Here is a 15,716-nt window from a genome sequence, read left to right on the forward strand (position 1 = left end):
ATTGTAAATCATAATCTGTTGTGTTTATTACACAAGAAATTCAATGTTTGTTTCATTTAAAAATACTTTTATTCTATAATATATTCTAAATGAATAATTAATATAAAGTAATTTTTAAACTTATTCACAAAAATGGAACAAAGCTACCTTATTTCATATACAAGATGTTATATTGATGCTAAATTATATTTTCTAGTACTTTATAAAGGTACAATGTTCGTGCTTTGATTTATGCAACGTAATATACACGCGATTGAGCGAGTGACCTATATACAGTATGTATTAATGCTTTGAATCTATATTTAAAGTATAAATATAATATAACAATGGATATAATATAATATTTGAAATATAATTTATTAGAAAAATTAAGGTCATTGCAGAAAACATCCATTTCGCTACCAAAAAAAAAAAAAGCGTTTGTTTAATTCGCAAAATTAACACGCAAAATTTATATTTATGATATTTAACTAATAAATTTCTTAATTCTTCAAAAGTAAACCGGTAAATTTTAAAATTTGTCCGCAAATGCATAAATTAGTGCAACATTGATTGATTGGTTGCCGATTCACTCAAGAGCACCAATCTTTAATGCTCTATGACCAATCGAAATCCATTTTTCTATTTTGAAAAGTAAAATTTTCGTCACCTGAAAATAAAGATTGCTTTAATTTTTTAGTTAGCTTGATTAATTAATTAAAAATCGGCCACTGGGAGTGCTCACATTCAAATAAACGTGTTCCATTTTGTCAAGTAAAGTTGGTATTACTCTTTAGGCGTTACGGGATAAGAAACAAATCGTCAAACTGTTCATTATGGTGCTATAATATAATACTTTATTACTGTACACTTATTTACAATAATCTGAAAGGTAAATGACGTAAACTACTATTTTTTAAAACTATTTTCGCCCTGCAGGCACTAAGATGGCGTACAGAACTTTTACGGTTTAAATAATAACATTTGCTGCTTCTGTCTTCAATATATAAAAATATAACATACATAAAAATGTATAAAAGAAATATTTAACTTTGAAGAATTATTACGTGTTTACCATTTTTTAAAATCAAATTTACTGGTAAAAAGTATCAAATTACCTGTTTGCTTTTTGATACTGTTTTTACCTGATTAATGGTAAATTTTACCGGAAGTTCAATCATTATTCCTATTAAATACAAGTAGCTATATTTATTTAAATCTTTTGTACTGATTAAATTGCAGCTTTCAAAAAATATTTTCAGTTGATAATGAAAACTTTTTGAACTTCTTTAATTATAATCTTAGTTATGAATGTGATAAAAATAACCTTTAATTCTTTGAAAAATAAATTGTGTTTTTAAATAACTTAATTTAGACATTTGATTTTAGAAAATTAATATGTTAAAAGGCAGATCAATGATTAAAAAAATTAATGTACAATTTTTACTTTCCTTTTTAAAAATTTTAAATTATGATAGCAATTAGTAAAAGAAAAAAAAAGATCCAATAATATAGTTTTGATACGTTTTATTTGAATCTCATGATTCAATTTACGCTATTACACGAGTTTTATGTTATAAATTGAATTATTTATACTCAATATTACTTTTAAATGAACTGGTTTTTAAATACAGACCTAATTTTTGAAGACTCTATAACATAATTATTTATTACATTCTAATTCTGTAAATTCAAATTACTTAAACAATTATTTATTAATTTATTTAGTCAAAATTTTCATGAAATTCCTCTCCAGTATATGGATATTAAAATAATAGGAAAAAATACTGAATTTTGTCAATCAGAAGTATTTCTTCTTACATTTTACAAATAATCCATATAATCAATATCTAACCTTATAAGTGAAAACTTTATATATAATTTTCCATCAAAACCGATTCGTTCTGGAGTGTTACATCAAAAAATTCGTGCTTATTATAAGCTACAAGATACATCATAAATAAAGATAAAAGTTGTTTTTGTCGTAAATGCAATTTTTCTAATTATAGATTGTCTTGTGTAAAGTTTTCTTACATAACTTTTGTATATGTAAGTCTATTTTAGTATATTGATAATTTCGTCTATTTAACTAGTAAGTTCATAAACTATGTGATTTGTAAACTGGAAATCCTAGTTAACAGCGTATCTACCCAATTAAAACTTAGAAAAAAATGTCTTGATCTCGACTGGAACCAAATTCATATCCTTCGGTATTGTGCCAAATGTTTTAACCAGCTAAACTAATGACATAGAGTTAAGAAATTTCTCGAAAATTACGAAAATTTCTTAACTATTTCTCACTACTGAGTCTGATTTTGATTATTGACATATATTCATCCTATTTTCTAATAGTATATACCCAATAATAAGAAACTCTATTAGAAAATAGGATGAATGTGTTGTGACAGTTTAATTGCTTAGAACATTCGTAATATGCTTGTAAATCTCGCTTTACGAAAGCACAGATATATTTTTCTATCTGGATTTTGGCTTTCTTTTTTTTGTTAAATATGTCGTTTATAATTTAGGATTGTTTTTTGTTTTAAGAATTATTACGTGAAGATAAGAAGTGTATTAATTTCTCTCTTTGCTTAATTTTTTCCTACCACAATTATAATGTTTTGTTTTCTAAATTAGGAAGGGCTCCCTAAATTAATATATGATACTAACAACTTACAAATCAAATAACATTTATTTAAAACATTTTCGAGACCAACAACACGCCATCATTAACAGAACGTTATTCAGTGTGTTCACTTGATTTTCTATCAGCTCTCTGAACGACCAAGTTGAATGAATTCTGGTAGAATGTCTCATGTGATATACATTTTCTTAACACTGGACAATACTGAACTTATAGAATTAACATGAGAGTGACGTCTAAATATTGCTTTGTAATTCTAAATTTCAAACAAGAAGCGTTTTTTTATCGTAACAACAAACGTTCAAAACTCAAAGATTTAAAAACATTCATAAAAATAATACATTTAAATGTAAAAGTTTTAAATAAATGTTATTGACTTGGAGGTTTCTAAGTTGTTAATGTTAAATGGTATTTATGGTTTTTTTTTCGTTTAGTTTTTCATAATTTTATCTTTTCTACGGATAGTTTACTTGCCTAATAAATTTATTATAAATTTTTAAATAAAAAATAAAAAATTGTATCAGGTTTATTAGAATGTTTTATATTCACATGTCAAATTATAAAAGTTTTTGAGGAAATTATTTATATTAAATTTCTGTTAATTCAAAATTAATAAAATATAATTTAATACCAAATAAAAGTTTAGTTGAAATTAATTAATTTTATTTTATTTTACAGATTTAGTTATATAAATTAGTTTTATTTTGCAACATTACTTTTATGCTTCATTTGAAGTTTCCACTTGAAATTCTACATAATGAAATTATTGTGTGAAATTTAATTAGATTTCTTTGTAATAAAACAAATTTAAATGAAAATAAACTTTTAAAAAATACAGTTTTTATGCTAAATTTATGATTTAATATTAAATCTTCATAAAATTAATTTTTTCTAATATCCAAATTCAATATTTCTTTTTGAAGTAGTGTATTTTTAAATTTAATACCAAATTAGAGTTAATAATAAATTTCAGTTTATAAAGTTAAAAAATTCTATTTCCATTTAAAATGAAAATTTACTTTAATATTAAGTTTTAATCTTTAAAAAACGCTTAATTTCACTTTTTAAATATAGATTTGAACAAAAGTAAACTTATACTTTTATTTAAAAAAAAAGAAAAAAATACCAACTTCCTGTTTATGTTACAGAGTAAAATTAATCTTATTTTTTTAATTTACTAGAAAATACATAATCTTGTTTAAATATTGTATATATTATAAAACTCTTATGACACTTAGGAAGTAAATTCAAAGCGGGAGGGCGCTACAGATGTGATTCTAGACGTTAACATCGCGCACAAAACAAGTACACGTTTCTGAGCTAAGTATAGCATTCAGCAGAAAAGATAACGGAAACTCTCACTTGTAGAAAAAACGAGGCAAGTATATTATAATTATTAATTAATACCTTCGAAAAAAATCGAAAATATCTTTAAGAAAAACGTTATAACATAATAGCGTAAGTACGCATTTATTTTGTAGGTCAAGAAGATTGTCCGTTGTACAGGCTGATAGCTTAAAATATCTTACTTATTGCTGTCTGCAATAGTAATGAATATTTACTTTAATCTTATAAGTATAATTGTAAACATTTCTAGATGTAAAGAAATAAATAAAACGCGAATTCGATTATCATTACGCTACGATTTATACTTTTAATAGATTAGCTTAATACTGTATATTTGTGTACTTAATAATTATTATAATTAAGTAATTTATTTAAAATATTAAGAAGGGATAAAATAATTTAATTTTGAAAGCAATAGTTAAGATGTTTAATTAAGTTTCCACTTGTGAAGCGTTAAATGCTAGGAACAGATATACGATAGTGTACAGTTGATTTCATCTGTTTGAACGTATAAACATAAATATATTTATATGTTTAAAAAGCGCAGCGAGATTTTTTGTAATAAAGCCAAAATTCCATGACTGACTTATGAATTTCGAAATTACTGTTTGTTTGCGAGTCGAGTGTCGGTTCGCTGACCCTATATAAAAGTGTTCAGTTTTTTTGAGTCGAGACTTCGACGACAACAAAGCGGATTCGATTCGAATAGATAGGACTATGCTCATTTATTCTTAGAAGTTTGGCAAGTGGACCGTTTCCTCTTCATTTCCAGTGCGTAATTAACCGAAACTGACTTTTTAAAAATCGTTTATCTAGACTTAAATACGGAAGAAATTTTTAATAATTTTAAGAAAATTATTTTACAAATATAATTTTAATTATTTTTGAGGTGTTTCTAAATGGTCAGATTGTTAAAATAATATATTCGCTATTAATTTTTTCTACAATGTTTTATATATATTTATTCTAATAGAAGGTTGGGTGATTAGTATTTAGGAGGATATTAAGAAAGATTACTTTGATTCGAACAACTACATTGAAATCCGTAGACAGCATCTGCTCATGTTGACTACAATGCCAAGATTGACTTTGTATAACCCAAAAAATTTATTCATCGTTTCCTGTTTTATCAAAGAACAAAGGAATTCTTCAGAATGAATTCTTCACTTCCTAGAATAGTTTCGTATAATTTGAATAATTTACCTTTCTGATTTTAATTAACGTTCTTTTCCGTATTATTATTAAGTCTCTTTATAATATTATACATTATCTCGAAGTAATCACCGTAGAAAAAATAACAATGAAATATTCTTATAATGTCAAGATAATTTTATAATAAATATAACATAAGGAATAAGTAATTATTAGAATGCCAATCCTTAATTTTCTACCTGTACAAATTTTATAAATAGAATGTCTAACAATACTGAAGTGTAATAATAGTGATGCATATTTTTATTTCAGGATAATTAAATGATTCCTGTTATCTGCAATTATATTCCATGACTTACTATTCCTCAAAGCATTATCCTAGCAAGTCCTTAACCACTTATCCTCGTATATCACTTCCTAGTAGAAGAAGATTACTTACTACTACTACAACTCCCAGTGCAACTACTGCAGTCAATGAGATTAAAACAGATAAAGAAACCAAAAAGAAGAAAACTAAAGAAAGAAAGAAAAAAGAACCCCCTAAGCCCGTTTATTGGGAATATCTTCCTGATATCTTATTAGAAGATATATTTTCATATCTGAGCATCTCTCAGAGGCACACAGCATCTCAAGTGTGCCCTAACTGGTTTAGAATATTTTCTTCTCCAAATGTGTGGAGGACTTTTGTTTTGGATGATAGAACTCTAACAAGACGTAAATTTAATTATTATCTTGGTTATCAATATATCTTGGATCATCAAAGAACTCAGATTTGTTTACATAGAGTTGGTCGCGCTATCCGCACACTTATTTTCAGACCGATTCCAAATTTTTTTAATTTATACGAATTTATGTCAATTGTTACATATTTTTGCGAATTCTTTGACGAAAATCCCATGTGTTTGGTTAAAAACTTACATTTTCGATTTGCTTGCGATTCGGCTTCTAATTCTTCAGAAGAAGTTTTCGGAACTGGAGGAAGATTGCTTCAAGCGTTAAAACGTTTAATGAAGAATCTAATCGGTTTAAGATATTTATCTCTTCAAGATTTATTGTTAGATACGCCTGAAGCAATGTTTCTGTTAGATGATGTTGTGCAAAATTGCTCAGAAACTTTAAGAACTCTACGAATTGTAAATTGTACAAAAGTTCCTTACGCATTCATGCACGTTGGAGTATTTTTAAATTTGAAGACTCTCATTGTTTCTCCTCAACATCTGAGTGATGATATTGTGATTTTGCTGGGTCACACGAAGTTAGTTGATCTGTATATACTTCAAGTGAAGCATACTGACGTTGCAACACCCGTATCGAGAAAGACGTGGAAGGAATGTCGAAAAATTTCACCAAAACTTCGTGTTCATCTCGTTATCGATGGAAAAGTCAAAACGGAGGTGAGGATTGAAAATTCCAAGCTAAATAATCAAACCTTAAATTAAATATCTAAACAATAAACAATTTTGCATTTTAATAATTTTCAAAAAGTACTTTAGTTATTTTTTAATTTATCTTTTTAAGATCTTATTTTTACTATGAATAGATTTTATCTTTATTATTTGTATGTAAAATTATAATTTATATTAATAACTAAGCTAATAAACAATGCTCATTGCAATATTGCATTTTGTGATGTTTGAAATCAGATTTAAATATTGAAAATTATTAAAATAGGTTAAACTGCTTTTTCAGCATTAAAAAAAAAGCTAAACTTAATAGCAGGAAGTATTTTTTTAATATCTAAAATTGTTATTTTTGGCTGAATTGTGCCCAGATTTTTTCAGATGTCGTAAGCAAGGACAAGATAATTTTGTCCACACAATAGAAATATATCTTCCTTTATACTCAACGCTATTAATAGTTTGAAAAATTACTTGAACGTGCAATTATCTTTCTAATTATAGGTAATGTGGCAAGAAGGCGCTCCAATAAGATCTATAATTTATAAAACACCATATAATAGAATTACAGTACAAAGTGCATTAACAGCAGCAACTATGTATACAAATGATTTGGAATGTTATGCCTTCATTGGAATACCAAGATTTTATATGCCAAAACCGTTCCAAGAAAGAGGTGATTCACCTCTGGTAAGAACATTCATGTTCATTTATAATTTTTAATGAATTTAAAACTTACTTATATAAAATATTATACTGTATTTAGGTATTACTATGTCGCAATTGTCCAAATATAAAGACTTTAGTGATTAGAGAACGTGTATCGACGGCGACAGTATTGTTAATGGCTTTCTACTGTAAGAATATAGAGACTTTTATCGTAAGAAGAAATGCCATAATTAAGAGATGCGATTGGCCAAGAAATCCCGATTGGACTGATGAATTCTATTCTTGGTTAAAGACTGCTTCACAATCGTATGAATCTACAGCTAAAGAAGTGTCTTCAATATTAGGAAGAGCATGGAAACCAATTGGAGATCAAGAATTTAAACTGTATAGAATTAATTCTTATTTATAAAAAAAGAGAAGTTTAAAAATGTGGAAAAACTCGAAGTGAACGTGAAGAGATGTGATTGTGGCAAGATCGACTGTTTTGCTTAATTTTGCTTCGGCTATCGCTTAATGCAGATTGTTTTCTAATATCTGAGATTATATCGATATTATTAATTTTTTTTCATTTTAAAGTTTATAGTAAATTGCTTAGAAAAATAAAGAATGGGGACCGGCTCAATGCACCATTACAAAATTCTTTGCTTTGAAACTAAAAATTACTAATTCTATTGATTTTCAATGAGCTCAAAAAATATTAAATCAAATTACATTTAAATTTATTAATAAATTAGTTTGATTAAAGCTAACTTATTGATAAATATGATATTTTATCCTTGTGAATATAAGTAAATTCATTTGTATATGAGTGTCTATACATTAAGCTGGTCTCATAATGTGATATTTACAATAAGAATAATATTTTTTATTTAGGAATAAATTGATTTTCTTATTTTTACTGAAGCTATCCATGCTTATTAGTTTGAATATAATATTACCACATATCAAATTTGGATTGTTTGTTATATTTATTATACAGTTTGGATGTAGGGCCTATGTTAAATTTAATCGAAAATATAATCAGGCCATTGCTTTGTTGCTCAGATTTATAATGGAGCATGTTACGATCTCAAAAAATATTTAAAAAATTATTGCAAAAATATTACAATAAAGTTTCAAGAAAGAACTTAATGAAATGCTTTGATGCTAGTTCACAATACTATATATTTGTGATTAATGAATATTTATTAATGACTATTTATCTTTGTGTAATTACATTATTTTGTATATTGTAATATTCCTAATAAATGATTTTTGCCTAATTATATTCTTTTAACAATTTAAATATTATAAACACAGTAAAATTCTTTGAGTTGGTATCCTTCTAAACTGGATTCTTAGTTGGAACCGGAAATATCTATAATGACTTTTACCGGCTATTTATACCATTCGACTGGTAAGAAAAGCGTGATGAAGTGTTTTAAAAGTTTTTATTAAGAATAGCGTTAATAATTAAATAAAACTACGTATAGAAATTGGCTTATATTTTGTTTATTGTTTTCCTGTTCCACTAGGAATATTCTTTAAATTAGACAAAGTTTTATGAAACCGTTAATGTCCAACTTAGGCTTTTCTTTATTAAAATATAATTGCTCGAAGTTGTCAAAATTAAGTTTCAACATTTTTATTCTTAAAGTAATACATTTAAACATTGCAATTTTTGTGAGATTATATTATAAGATTCTACTGTGCGTTTATGCTTTCAGGCTAGACTTAAAACTTCATTTTTCTAAAATACTTTCACTTTCCAGAAAACAGTTTGTCTAAAGCGGTTCTCATAAAACTTCTAATTTTATCTATAAATGTAGGAGACTGATTTTCATTATTATTTTCAACTTTACTATGTACAGGACTTTTTTCTGTTGAACTGCGTGTTTTTGGTATAGATTTCAATTTCCTAACACAATCTCCTTGTAAACACATCTGTAAAATAATGACAATTATAATAATAATAGTGTAAAATATTAATTATATATGTATTGTATTATAACATACGGTAAACGAATATATTTCATGCAAATAGTACCTGAGCCAGTTAATTTTACAGGAAAATTTTAATATTCCGAATCCGATGAGTTAAAAATAGCAGTATGTTTTTCTTTTAGAAATACTGTACTTTAAATTACCTTGTTTTGTCCACAACTGCTACCTTCCAAAGCAGGGTGAGCGGGTGTTGCCCAATAGCCTTGAACACACCAAAGTTCTCGACAAATGTTCTAAAAAGTTATAAAATTTATAAATATTTTAACGAGAAAATATTTATAAATTGAATAATTTATAAAGCTAATACTTGCATTATAAGGAGGTTTAGAATTATTATAAATTTTATAGCCTTTTCCAAGAGCGTATTCACATTGAATTCTAGGTGGATATTTCTGCCCCGGTAATCGAGGATCCATTTCTGAAGTTAAATCACCGGCATTCTTATCATCCAATAAACAACTGGACTGAGGCATCCTGAAAAGTTTTTTTTATTTATATTATTGATATATTTTGAGACACGAGATAATTTTATTATACAATTACCTGAGGAAATCTTCTAGATATCTATTGCTACAAGGTGACCAATTAGTTTTTCCAGGTCCAGTTTTTGGCGACATTATGTATTTGTCTGGATTGCAAGAATTATTACTTCCATCGTGCATCATCGATAAACTATAAAATATTAAGCATTAATGTTTTAAAATACTGTATATCAGAAAAATATATATGATAAACATTGAAGATAGAATGCTTATTATTATTATAGGAGATAGTATAGAAACATTACATTATAATTATATATTAATATATTATTTACCAATGACCCATTTCATGTGACATGACATAAGCAGCTTCGAAACTGCGAGCTTCACTAATTGCACAACTGTAAGAATCTCGGCACATTCCGTTAACCCAAGCCAATCCTATTAGAAAAAATAAATATTGTTATTTTATAAAACGTATTTATCATTAATTTTAATTATCTTAACATATTTATGTTATGATAATTAAAATTATCCTAATGTAACTATGTAGATACTTTTTATTAAGTGTGATAGTCAAGATAATTCAAATTAATAAAGTAAATTTAATTTTATATTCATTTAACGGTATTGTAAATTTATAAATGGTGAGCAAATTTTAAGAATTTCGTGTATAAAAAAATTTGTGTAATTGTCATGAATTATGTTAGACATTATTATTTTATTATTTTATTTTATTTTTATTTTATTAAGTATTTTGTTATTTATAAATACGGAATTATTCTTGAATAAATGTAATATTTACTTTGAATAATCTCGCATCATATAACTATGATATGAAATTATAAATCGTGATATAAGATAAAAAAAATCAGTCACAGCTTTCAGTTTTATACACGTAAATAATTTTTAAATAACAAACGTACAGAATATTTTACAATTTCCAAATTAATTATTATAAAATAGTTTTATAAATGAAAGATAGTCTTGAATCCTACATCATTAGAGATTCAAAATCGTATGGTGAAATCGAAGTGTAAAAATTGACGGAAGATTTAAAGCTGCTTATTGACAGTGATTTTCGTAATGTTAAGTAGCTGAAAGTGACAATCTAAAATTTCTGTTTATCAGATCAAAGAACATAATCTCAAATTGGGCTTGCATCGTAAATGATAAAAGTCAAAATGTTTATTTTATCAGTTGTTATAACTGGTAAAATAACTAATAAATTAATAATTTCAATATTAACGAAGAATAAATTGAAATTAATAGACAATTTCAAAATTTCAGAAAGAAATGACGGACTTGAAATCAACGACTAGTCTTGCAGAATGACTGACTATAAAAGACAGAATAGATGAAGCGTTTAGATCTAGAAGTATACACAGTGCATCTTTATATGCAAAGGTTCGACTTGTTCAAAATATGATATTTACAAGGTACAAGTAGATTGTATAGAAGCAATACAAAAAGGAAATTGATGCCTTTGAAGTATGATGTTGACAAAGAATCCATGATTTCTCTAAGACAAACAAAGGAGATCAAACATAAGATCAAATGATAAGACTGAGTTTTATATTTCGGACACGTCATTCGAGGAAACGGAGCAAGAAAAAGGCATCAAATTTGGCAAGGTCAAAAGTCAGTACAAAAGAGGAAAGATACAATTACAACTGCTATGATACAATGTTGTCAACGATCAGCTATTTCATTACAGTATTAACACAGTTCAGAATAATTTTAGAGTTACCGTGAATCGACATTGACTCGACAATCCTTCGTATCAATACACTGCTCGTCAAAAGTTAAGCACAGATCACAGAAAGATAAATAAAAGCTTAAATAGCACGAAAGTTTAATGAAAATTAGTGTAGAGGTATGAGAACTAACATTTACTCCTTAAAATTATGCAAAATGTACATAAATATGCAAATGAAGAACACTGGGAAAAGACTTGCGCCTTCCCAGAGAGTACTATTTTATCTGAAGGGGTACTATAGGCTATAAAGAACAGAAAACAGAATTGTTACGGTGCAAACAGTATATAATCATGTCCCAAAGAAGACGTTTACAGGATTCAGAAAAATGGAGAGATTGGCGACTGATCAATTAATGCTAAAGCAGGTCACATTCTATATTGACCTCGACATTTGTATTCAAACCTCTTTTTTGTATTCATATTTATTGTTACTTGTATTCATCTTTTATTTTTTCTGTTAACATTCACTCATTTTCCCCAAATGTATGTAGTGTACACACCTAAAGTATGCATGCATAACCCTATGAAAGTTTTATAAATTTAAGTGGTTTGAAAATATTGTCGTTTTTGTAATCCGTGCTTAACTTTTGATGGTCAGTGTATTTTTAAAATAGAACTTTCATTTTAAAAACTTACGAACATTTTTGATATCTGAGTTTAATTCACGATTATTCATCAAACTTATATTAAATTTCTTGTTGAAGATAGAAAATTAGAACCGAATAATGAAAAGATGATGCTTAAGAAAAATTAGTAGTGGCGATAATTTATAACAGCATAAATCAATACATAAAATATTACGTACCTAAAACCTTTTTGTTTGAAGCACTTCCCGTTAATTTATATAAATCTATTCTGAAAAAAATAATTTATAGTTGTTATACAACTACATAAAGATATCGATATTAAATTAATAATATGTTAACAATTCTAAAATTACACAATTCTTAAGCATTCGAAATTTTATTGATTAAACTTGTAATTAAACGTAAAAATTATTTTAAATTAAAAATCAGAAGAATTTTTCGCACTTAAATATGAATAATTTAGGAATTATTTAATAAAAACGTTCCATAGAGGTAATGAAGATCGCTAAAAATAAATAAATACAAGTTATTAATTTTAAAAAAATATTGATTAGTGTATTGTTAATTAAATATTTAAAGTAATAATGATTTTTTTTTAATTAAATGATAATCATTTATCTTGATGTTAGCTTTAGAATCTACCGCATCCGTTTATCTATCTGTACATTATCGATCCTTCTTTATAATTTATTAAATAAAACATATTATAACTTATTAATTAGTTACCCAGTTAATATAAATGCAAAATTCCAATCCTCTTTACTTCTTCGTTTTTTTTCTTTTTGCCATAAACAAAAATTATTTAAATATCTATCTATATCTCCATTAGCTTTATCCGGAACATTCTATAATGTTACATAATGTTTTACAAACCTTTTTACTTATAAAATAAATTATAAATTAATATATAATACAAATTCCTAATTCAAAAATATACCTTTTCATCAACGTTTAAATCCAGTTTAACAACACGAATATCAATTTGAGTTTTCAAAGAATCGTATTTATAAATAAATTGAACCTACAACAAATTTATTTACATTTAAAAATAAATGAATTTAATTAAAAATTTAATTACTTAAAAATTAAAAATCACCTGATTTAATATATTTAATATAGCAAATTTAACGTTAACTTTCTTATCAGAGTAGTGATCAATTAATGATTTGTCAACAAAAACAGCCATCCGGATGGTGTATCGTGGTTTTGATCTTCGTCTTCTTACGTGCACATTAGGAACTTCGTTGTCTTCTATATCAACTGGTGGTGCTTGAAAGATAAATAATGACAATTTAAATTGCTTCAGAGATTAATAATAATATTAAATGATAACAAAAGGTAAAGTTTTATGAATGCACACAAAACAGGAAATATTATTCCATATAATTTCCTCTTTTCAGAAACTTGCCATTGACCGAAATATTATACTTCCTAACCTAATTACTGATATATAGGAACATCTATATAAGTTTTTTGAATACAATATTGTTAAATTTCGAAAAAAATATTAGAAAAATATATAGAGCAACACATACATTTATTAAATTTATATTCGAAAAGTTCAATTATGATTGTAAAGCTGAATTGTTTATTATATATAAATTTAAATCCGGATTTACTTATACTGGCCTATCAGAAGATAATAATTTGATTACAGACTTACAAATAAAAGAAACTGTATGTTTATAGGCCTGTAGGATGAAAGAAATTTCATTATAAAAGACAAAATCCGCCCTAATTCGTATAGTTGATAAATAAAAAGTTTAATTTTATGGGTTGAGTAGTTAGGATGTTTGTCATTGTATACGTGAATATGGCGGAAAAGGAAACGTCGAATAGTTTAAAAAGAGAAAGTCAAGTTGAAATAAAATTTCACTTTTTAATTGATGGTATATAAGAATGACTCTGCTATAAAAAAGTTAGAAAATATTTTATTTATGTGCTTTATTCTCTGTAAAAGTTTCTCACCAATGTGGTCAGTAGCGCAAAATTTTTCTATATCTTCAGTATTCTTTAATAGTACGTGAGGAACTGATTCTTTCTCTATTGGAAAATCAAGATGTGGTTGCATTGAAGAAGCAGGTTGCATGGTATATTTTCCTTCTGGTATAACTAATAAACCATGCTAGAAAATAAAGCAAAAATTTTTAAAACACCGAAATTTCGCGATCAAGACGTACTGTACTTCGACTAATTGTTATCATATTAAAAACACTGATTATACCATGTAGTATTATTATTTTATATATTAAACAATTATTTTACCATTTTACCATCCCCTTCACATGTAGAAATGGCTGCCATTCCTCCACTTTGAGACAAAATCTTTCCGTGAAATAAACAAGGATTAGATGAGTGATTTTCATACGTAAATCCTTCAAACTCGAAGTCTTCAGATAGAAGCTCATTATTAGGAATTAATTCTATATAAAATGTAGTATTTGATGTTCTAATTATAAGCAATTTCTCTTTGGTGTTATCACTAATATCTCTTTTATCTCTTGGCGTATGATAAAGAAGTGGATATACGATGTCATCTAGCATATAAAAATTAATTTTTAATAAAACAGTTTTGGTTGGAATTAATTTCTTATAGTTATCAGTAAAATCAAATGAATTAAACGATTTAATTGAATTAATAATGAACACTTTATTGATATAAATTACATTATTTTACCTGATATTTTATTTTGTTTGAGCAGAAAACAATTTCTTATCTGAATTACCTAAAACAAATAAATAAAGTGAAAATTTCCTAGTTAAACGCCAATAATTTATTATAATTAGCAAGATATTTCAGCAAGCAAATTAATTAAAACAGATAAACAATTAAGTAAATCATTAAATTCGGTAAAGGATCGATAAATTCGCTACGCACGAATCCTATATAAATGTTAATTGGTTAATTAATTATGGTTAATGGCAAGAAAAAAAGAAAAAGTGCACCTATGTGCATTCTTACCTGTATTATAGAAAAGAACAAGTGTAGTTTTGAAGCCCTCATATCAGAATAGATTTATGATAAGCGTGAGTTGGATTATGTTATTCATCTCTGCAGCCATCCAACAATCAGCATTCCCAGGGTATAATTGTAAAGGAAATAATATATAACGCCATATGGTGAGTCGCTTTGTTACTAAAACTCACCTAGCCGGCAGGTTTCCTGTCCAACCATATCATGCAATCTACTATATGTATACAATTGTACGTCCGTTCCGAACTCTCTGTCATAACAGACTACTTACCAAGCACAATGACGTCAAACATCCATGTTGAAAACCTTCATCATCGACTATTACCTATTCAAATGTAATTTACTTGTAATGATTTCATAACTTAGCAAAATTAATTTAAATCCAAACAATTAGTGTTTTACAAGAAGGATTTTTAATTCGTCATCAAAGTCTTGTATAAAAATATTTTAAAAATTCTAATATAAGTAATATATTTATTAAGTTTAAATATAATAAAATTTTATACAGATTTTTATACCTTTATGTAATAATTATAAGAACAAAGAATAATTTTATTTTAAGAAAAAAAATATATATATATTTTAAAACAATTACATGACTGTTTTTAAATGTCAAATTATTTATGGATGATGAATTTCTTATTTTTTAATTAAGATACGTCAAAATTTAATGGCGATTGTTATTAAAAACATAATTATATTTTTAAAAATAAAAAAAATATACTTTTATTGGAAGTTTCTAA

The 15,716-nt window shown here is 26.1% G+C and overlaps 2 protein-coding genes across 2 annotated transcripts; one reads left to right on the top strand and one right to left on the bottom strand.

The window, feature by feature from the left end:
• Nucleotides 1–3,915: 3,915 nt before the first annotated feature.
• Nucleotides 3,916–8,450, top strand: LOC136982689 (F-box/LRR-repeat protein 3). The gene is made up of 4 exons (XM_067279258.1): nucleotides 3,916–4,001; nucleotides 5,435–6,516; nucleotides 7,024–7,209; nucleotides 7,286–8,450. The coding sequence occupies exons 2-4, from the start codon at nucleotides 5,473–5,475 to the stop codon at nucleotides 7,595–7,597; spliced, it is 1,542 nt and encodes a 513-aa protein (XP_067135359.1). The 5' UTR covers nucleotides 3,916–4,001; nucleotides 5,435–5,472; the 3' UTR covers nucleotides 7,598–8,450.
• A 346-nt stretch (nucleotides 8,451–8,796) lies between these two features.
• LOC136982687 (A disintegrin and metalloproteinase with thrombospondin motifs adt-2-like) lies at nucleotides 8,797–15,221 on the bottom strand. Its single transcript, XM_067279257.1, has 13 exons — nucleotides 14,962–15,221; nucleotides 14,677–14,725; nucleotides 14,265–14,536; nucleotides 13,968–14,124; nucleotides 13,096–13,268; nucleotides 12,937–13,020; nucleotides 12,726–12,844; nucleotides 12,218–12,267; nucleotides 9,989–10,094; nucleotides 9,715–9,843; nucleotides 9,483–9,645; nucleotides 9,315–9,404; nucleotides 8,797–9,111 (listed from the first exon to the last, which is right to left on the bottom strand). The coding sequence occupies exons 1-13, from the start codon at nucleotides 15,001–15,003 to the stop codon at nucleotides 8,929–8,931; spliced, it is 1,617 nt and encodes a 538-aa protein (XP_067135358.1). The 5' UTR covers nucleotides 15,004–15,221; the 3' UTR covers nucleotides 8,797–8,928.
• Between the last annotated feature and the right edge of the window lie 495 nt (nucleotides 15,222–15,716).

This window comes from Centruroides vittatus, unplaced genomic scaffold, assembly GCF_030686945.1.
Source record: "Centruroides vittatus isolate TY-2023 unplaced genomic scaffold, ASM3068694v2 contig_862, whole genome shotgun sequence".
In the NCBI taxonomy this organism is placed as follows: domain Eukaryota; kingdom Metazoa; phylum Arthropoda; class Arachnida; order Scorpiones; family Buthidae; genus Centruroides; species Centruroides vittatus.

Coding starts and splice junctions, on each gene's coding strand:
- LOC136982689 (XM_067279258.1), top strand. CDS start 5,473: ATGACTTACTATTCCTCAAAGCATTATCCTAGCAAGTCCTTAACCACT. Junction 6,517..7,023: donor ATGGAAAAGTCAAAACGGAG/GTGAGGATTGAA, acceptor TTCTAATTATAG/GTAATGTGGCAAGAAGGCGC. Junction 7,210..7,285: donor AAAGAGGTGATTCACCTCTG/GTAAGAACATTC, acceptor TACTGTATTTAG/GTATTACTATGTCGCAATTG.
- LOC136982687 (XM_067279257.1), bottom strand. CDS start 15,003: ATGAGGGCTTCAAAACTACACTTGTTCTTTTCTATAATACAG. Junction 14,125..14,264: donor GTGAAGGGGATGGTAAAATG/GTAAAATAATTG, acceptor TTTATTTTCTAG/CATGGTTTATTAGTTATACC. Junction 12,845..12,936: donor ATTTAAACGTTGATGAAAAG/GTATATTTTTGA, acceptor GTAACATTATAG/AATGTTCCGGATAAAGCTAA.